The sequence below is a fragment of the Peromyscus californicus genome, unplaced genomic scaffold, assembly GCF_007827085.1.
Source record: "Peromyscus californicus insignis strain IS unplaced genomic scaffold, ASM782708v3 Scaffold_9__1_contigs__length_137607984, whole genome shotgun sequence".
Classification (NCBI taxonomy): Eukaryota; Metazoa; Chordata; class Mammalia; order Rodentia; family Cricetidae; genus Peromyscus; species Peromyscus californicus.
Window position 1 is genome coordinate 71,648,563 of NW_026294617.1, and position 7,079 is coordinate 71,655,641.

A 7,079-nucleotide genomic window follows, 5' to 3' on the forward strand; every position below is an offset into this window, starting at 1 on the left:
CTGCTCAGTCCAATACAGACAAGTTGCTCCAAAGAAACCCTATTGTAATGTGCTTGGGACCAGCAACTGAAATGTATTCCAGTTCCCAACTCATTGGAGAGAAAAATGAAACCAGTACAGTAACAGGGTAGTGTATACAACATAGCTCAGCGCTTCCCCTCCCTGAACCTGACAGTCACCTCATTTTCAGTTGTATTAAAGCCTGAGGCACCATGCTGACTTTTCCTAGTTTCACTGGAAATGCTCCACCCATCCCATAGTCTAGCCAGGTGTCATTGGTAACAACACTGGCTGCTGCTTCAGGGAGACAATTGTAGGTCACAGCTGACCAAGTCCTAGGATTGCTTCAAGCTTTTGAAAGGGGGCTCCAGGAAAGGCAGATGAGCAGAAGCCAGGGAACGGTATGCCTCAGCCACTAAATGGGGATATGAGCCCACCATTGACTTCCAGCCTGAGGTCTCAGAGACCTCAGAAGCATGAGCTGTAATGAAATCCAGTGTCTGGGTTTTCAGCTGCCCTGAGTTGTGGAGGTCAGCCAGTAAGAGAGTGTGAGCAGCATTCTCCACAGGGAGGTCTCTGTAGAGGGCATCCTCACACATGACCTTCAAACGCTCCAGGCCATACTTGTCAGCAGCTGCCAGCAGAACATCTGCATGCTGTCGAGGTCTGGTGTTTTTCCGGTATAAATGAAGCCCATCATTGCCTTGAAGACTTGTGGCTCCAGGTCAGGGATCTCAAAGCGGTTCTTTCTGCTCTCCTCCATGTCGTGTTCAAACATGGCTCTGAAAACTGGAGAGCGAGCTGCTAAGATGGCCTTGTGAGCCTGGAATTCCTGGCCAGCTACCACCAGGCAGCAGTCTGTGAAGTGGAAATTCTCCCACAGCTCTCCTAGCTCATCTGCCAATGTGCATTTTGGAACTTGAATCCCTGGCTTCCTGTTCTGGTCAGAGATGCTGAAAGAGTCTTTGACCACACTCACCATGCACATGAGGTTTAGCTGATCATGTGGGAGAAGACGAGGTACATGGGACAGGAGGAAATCTCGAAGGATGTACTTTTTGAATCCGTAACCAAGGCCTGGCACAAACCTAAATGCTGTTTGGCTCCTCCTGGTTTGACTTTTCTCTCCTTTGTCGCTTATGATCCAGAACTGGAACTTTGCCCAAACATGACTCTTTAGACAGCTGAGCAAAACTAGATTAACTGACAGGTAATCTGCACTTACTTCATCGAGTTCGTTCGGGTTTACTGTCAAACACCATTTGTCATTGGCCTCTATTGAAAAAGTTGAGCTCCTAGGGCTTCCTAGCCTTTCCTCCACAATAGAATGGAAGTTGCTGATGGTCCACATGTAGGAGAAATTCTGAAGGCTGATTTGAGTGTGGTCCCATCTTTGGACTGTCCCATCTCCTGCCATTTCCCCTGGAGGTAGTTTGAAGGCTAAACTCGATCCAAAAATGAAGAACTAGCAATTGTTTTCTCTTCACCTTGTGAGACACAATAACAGACATGAATTAGATGTTTAGTTTTTGTTTTCCTGTATTTTCTGTTAGATGGGGCTTGAAACTTGGATCTCGGATATTTTCTATACAGATTTCAATACTAATTTCAGAGAAGTCAGTGTGTGCTACTAGGAACTCTTACACCACTCCATTTTTTGTCTAGATTGAATCTTAGGTCAATAGGTAAATGATTTTGACAATTAAACACAGCTGTTGAATATTCAGGAAAATTTTATACACTCATATCAAAAAATGTTGTGCTAGGTTCTCTAGAGTAACAGAACATATACAAGGAATCTCTCTGTGTATGAAGGAAAGGGATTTAATAGAATGACTTAGGGCTCCATCTCTGCTAATCTCCCATTGGCTAGCTGTGAAGGAAAAGTCCAATATTCCAGTACTTACTCAGTCTAGGAGGTTGGATGAGTCCACTGGTCTTCAGTGTATACTAGAGTTCTAAATATTCTCTAATGCCAGGGAAGGGATGGACTTGCTGCAAGGTGAGGGCAAGCAGGCAAATAGCAAGAGCTTCCTGCTTCCATGTCCTTTTCTATGCTTCCAACAGAGGGTGTGGCCCAATTTAGGGTGTGACTTCCAGCTCAAAGATCTGGATTAAAGGTGTGTGTCTTCAGGCCTTGAGATCCAGATTAAATAATTGTGTCTTTTTACCTCCAAAGTCTGTACTTGAATTGGATCTGAACTACTTCAATTGAATGAAAACACTTCTCTCTTGTGTGCCCTCCATTTTACGGTTTTAGTTAAATCCATGTCTTCATAAGTTGGGAACAAGAATAACCAGTACAAGTGTATTTTGCTTACTGTGGCTCATCTTAAATAAAATAAGGATGGCGTCCATTACTACACAGCTATTATTTCCTCTTTTCAGGGTTTTACACTAAATCTTCCTACTAACATGATCCAGGAAGAGGTGTCTTCCTTTCTCAATCAGGGGTCTCAGTGTTCACAACTTGGAGATCAGGATGGAAGAATTCACACATGGTGGGCAAGAAGCAGAACCAGGCAGGTATCTCTGAATGTGGCAGTCATTTTAATCCAGACTCATATTCCCCAGAATAATTCTACCAACTTACATTGGTGGTCTTGCCCCTCCCCAAACCCTTGGCAATACTCTTCCAGATGCACTTAAGAGTGTGCTATGAGAAGATTCTAAGTGATTCTCAGTTCCATCCTGCTGACTGCTAAGATTCAGCTTCTCAATACCTCATAATTTTCATCCTTCACTGGTGAGTTCTATCCACTTTAAACTTTGAACTTGCATGCTTACACTGCTGGTCCTTAAAAGTGAGACAGTATTCAGGTTTCCAAAAGGTGCAGAGTATATTCAACAGTTGCCAAAGAAGGGCTTTTGAGACAGTTCGCCTTTGTATGTGATCAATAAAATGCTCACCATATCTATCATCTCTCTCCAGTTCATCATGTGTGTAGGGACTCACTAAACCTAGAGGACATGACAATACCTTCAGTGATTCAATCTACTCAGCAATTCCCAGGTTACCTCTCCTGAAATTCTGTCTCTAATGCTGCTCATCCCTCAATCCAGGATAAATCATTCAACTGGTTTTGATCTCTGAAAGTTTGGTTCCTCATTTAAGAATCTTTGGTAGGTGGCTAACTAGTAGACTCAGTGACTCTTCTTTATGTATTTAGGATCAGGGGAGCAGGTACTTCAGAGTAGGAGCATTCTCTCATCAGGGAACAGACTCCTGTCAGGGGCTCAATATAGAACTGTTCATATAGTCTCTCATTCCAGGAACTGAACAGGTGGATCTTTTATTTCAGGTCGTTGGTTCTCTGGAGGACCTGGCACAGAAAAAAGGATTCAGGTCCCCAGCAGGAGAAGGCACAAGTCTTATGCAGCAGGGGCGTCCACAGAACCGAGAAAGCCAACGGTCAATACAGCAAAACAACACTGACATAGAAACAAAACACATAGAAAGTTTTGGAGACAAACAAACACACACACACACACACACACACACACACACACAGAGAGAGAGAGAGAGAGAGAGAGAGAGAGAGAGAGAGAGAGAGAGAGAGAGAGACAGAGACAGAGACAGAAGAGAAGAGACTTCTTTAACATGGATTTAAGCCAATAGAATGTCTTTATTCACCAGCTGGCAGCCACATGACATATTCTGGATTCTGGTGCAGCAAACAGCCATTCTTAGAGTGAGCTTTTAAGCACAAAACCCATATTCTGGCTTCACAAACTTCAGTTAACAAGAACAATTAGCCAGACGGGGCACTACAGAAGCCAAAATGTTACTGTATTTCAAGCAACGTTTGAACATTTGGAGGTATTTCTAGAGCTGTGGACTCAGGTGGATTAAGCCTTCCTTTGTGTTGTTGCAGGGGATTGCTGTTTTTTCCAAAAATGCTGGGTTTTACACCATGCATAGTACTTCTGTCATGGAGACAGCTGTACTTAGGTGTGAGGCCCTGGTAATATCTGGGCCCTGTTACACAGGTGGGTCTGTGCACCATGAGCATATGGTGCCCTCAGAGGTCAGAAGAGGCTGTTGGATCCCCTGAATAAGTGTAAACTGGAGTTACCAACTGTGGTCAGACACCCTATGAATGCAGTAAATTGGATGCCAGTCTTCTAGAAAGGTATCCAGCAACTTTTACTGCTGAACAGTTACTCCATCCCATCCCAGTTACTTTCTTAAAGAGGACAGAACAGCACTGAAATACTAGTTCATTCTCTAGAGCTTTAGCATCTGAAATGTTTTAGCAGGAATTCAAGAGGTAATCATGATTTCATTTCTACATCTTTCTTTCATTTTTGAAAGCTTTCCAGGCTGCATGTCTGGCTCTCTTAAAAGTTACTGTATGGACCAAGTTAGCCTCAGACTCGCAGAGTTGAGTCAGTCTCTGCCTTCAGACTACTCTGATCAATGCCATAGACTATCACATCATGCCTGGTTCATGAATTTCTATTTAATCACAGTAAGCACAGTGTAGGTCTTAAACAAATGATATTGAAAGGTTGCTTTTAACATTAATTTAATGAATATCAAGACTTTTTATTCATATCAATATTAATTAATTTGACGCAAAATTGAATAGATATGGGGAGAGGGCACAGCCTTGTGTTGTTCCTGATTTTAGTGGAATCTCTTTGAGTTTCTCTCCATTTAATTTGATGTTGGCAGTTGGCTTGCTTTTGTTATGGTAAGGTATGTTCCTTGCATTCCTGATCTCTCCAGGACCTTTATCATGAAGAAGTGTTGGATTTTGTCAAAGGCTTTTTCTGCATCTAATGAGATGATCATGTGGTATTTTTTTCTCTCAGATTGTTTATATGATGGATTACATTGACAGATTATTGTATCTTGCATCTCTCAGATGAAGCCTACTTGATCATGATGGATGATTTTTTTATGTGTTCTTGGATTCAGTTTGCTAGTATTTTATTGAGCATTTTTTGCATCAATGTTCATGAGTGAGATTGGTCTGTATTTCTCTTTCTTTGTGACATCTTTGTGTGTTTTGCATATCAGGGTAACTGTAGCCTCACTGAAAGAGTTTGACAATGTTCCTTCTGTTTTTATTGTGTGGAATAATTTGAAGAGTATTGATATTAGCTCTTCTTTGACATTCTGGTAGAATTCTGCACTGAAACCATCTGACACATAGCTTCTTTGGGTTGGGAGAATTTAATGACTGCTTCTGTTTCCTTAGGGGTTATAGGTCTATTTAAATTGCTTGCCTATGGGCTGGAGAGATGGCTCAGCCGTTAAAGGCCAGGCTCACAACCAAAAATATAAGCTAAATTGCTTACCTTGTCTTGATTCAATTTGAGTATATTGTACCTATACAGAAAATGCCCATTTATTTTAGTTTTTCCAATGTAGTGGAGTACAGGTTTTTGACGTTTGACCTGATGATTCTCTGGATTTTCTTGTTGTCTGTTTTTTTTTTGTCTGCATTTCTTTTTTTTTTTTTTTTTTTTAAATTTATTTTAATTTATTTTGCAATACAATTCAGTTCTACATATCGGTCACGGATTCCCTTGTTCTCCCCCCTCCCGTCCCCCTCACCTTCCCCACAACGCCCCACCCCCCATTCCCATCTCCTCCAGGGCAAAGCCTTCCCCACAGACTGAGGTCAACCTGGTAGACTCAGTCCAGGTAGGTCTAGTCCCCTCCTCCCAGGCCGAGCCAAACAATCCTGCATAGGCCCCAGGTTTCAAACAGCCAACTCATGCAATGAGCACAAGATCTGGTCCCACTGCCTGGATGCCTCCCAAACAGATCAAGCCAATCAACTGTCTCACCCATTCGGAGGGCCTGATCTAGTGTGGACCCCTCAGCCATTGGTTCATAGTTCATGTGTTTCCATTCATTTGGCTATTTCTCCCTGTGCTTTATCCAACCTTGGTCTCAACAATTCTCGCTCATATAAACCCTCCTCATTCTCGTTAATTGGACTCCTAGAGATCCACCCAGGGCCTAGTCATGGATCTCTGCATCCAGATCCCTCAGTAGTTGGATGAGGTTTCTAGCACAACAATTAGGGTGTTTGGCCATCCCATCACCAGAGTAGGTCAGTTCGGGCTGTCTCTCGACCATTGCCGGCAGTCTGTTGTGTGGGTATCTTTGTGGATTTCTGTGGGCCTCTCTAGCACTTTGCTTCTTCCTGTTCTCATGTGGTCTTCATTTACCATGGTCTCCTATTCCTTGTTCTCCCTCTCTGTTGTTGATCCAGCTGGGATCTCCTGCTCCCCCAAGCTCTCTTTCCCTCGACCCTCGCCTTTCATTACCCCCACTCATGTCCAGGCTGTTCATGTAGATCTCGTTCCATTTCTCTGTCATTGGGCAATCCCTGTGTCTTTCTTGGGGTCCTGTTTTCCGGGTAGCCTCCCTGGTGATGTGAGTAGCAGACAATTCATCCTTGTTTCATGTCTAGTATCCTGCTATGAGTGAGTCCATACCATGTTTGTCTTTCTGAGTCTGGGTTACCTCACTCAGGATGATTTTTTCTAGATCCATCCATTTGTCTGCAAACCTCATGATGCCATTGTTTTTTTCTGCTGAGTAGTATTCCATTGTGTATATGTACCACATTTTGTTTATCCATTCTTCAGTTGAAGGGCATCTGGGTTGTTTCCATGTTCTGGCTATTACAAACAATGCTGATATGAACATAGCTGAACAAGTGCTCTTATGGTGTGGTTGAGCATTTCTTGGGTATATGCCCAAGAGTGGTATAGCTGGATCTTGGGGGAGATTGATTCCCAATTTTCTAAGAAAGCGCCATATTGATTTCCAAAGTGGTTGTACAAGCTTGCATTCCCACCAGCAGTGGAGGAGAGTTCCCCTAGCTCCACATCCTCTCCAGCATAAGGTGTCTTCAGTGTTTTTGATCTTAGCCATTCTGACAGGCGTAAGGTGGTATCTCAGAGTTGTTTTGATTTGCATTTCCCTGATGATTAGGGATGATGAGCAATTCCTTAAATGTCTTTCGGCCATTTGAGTTTCCTCTGTTGAGAATTCTCTGTTTAGTTCTATAGCCCATTTCTTAATTGGACTGTTGGGCATTTTGATGTCTAAT

General features: G+C 42.9%; 1 protein-coding gene across 1 annotated transcript; it reads right to left on the reverse strand.

Moving 5' to 3' along the window:
* Positions 1–335: 335 nt before the first annotated feature.
* LOC128106616 (speckle-type POZ protein-like) lies at positions 336–1,417 on the reverse strand. Its single transcript, XM_052732190.1, is given in 2 exon segments — positions 336–646; positions 649–1,417. Coding segments are annotated over 2 exon segments (1,080 nt in total).
* Positions 1,418–7,079: the final 5,662 nt, after the last annotated feature.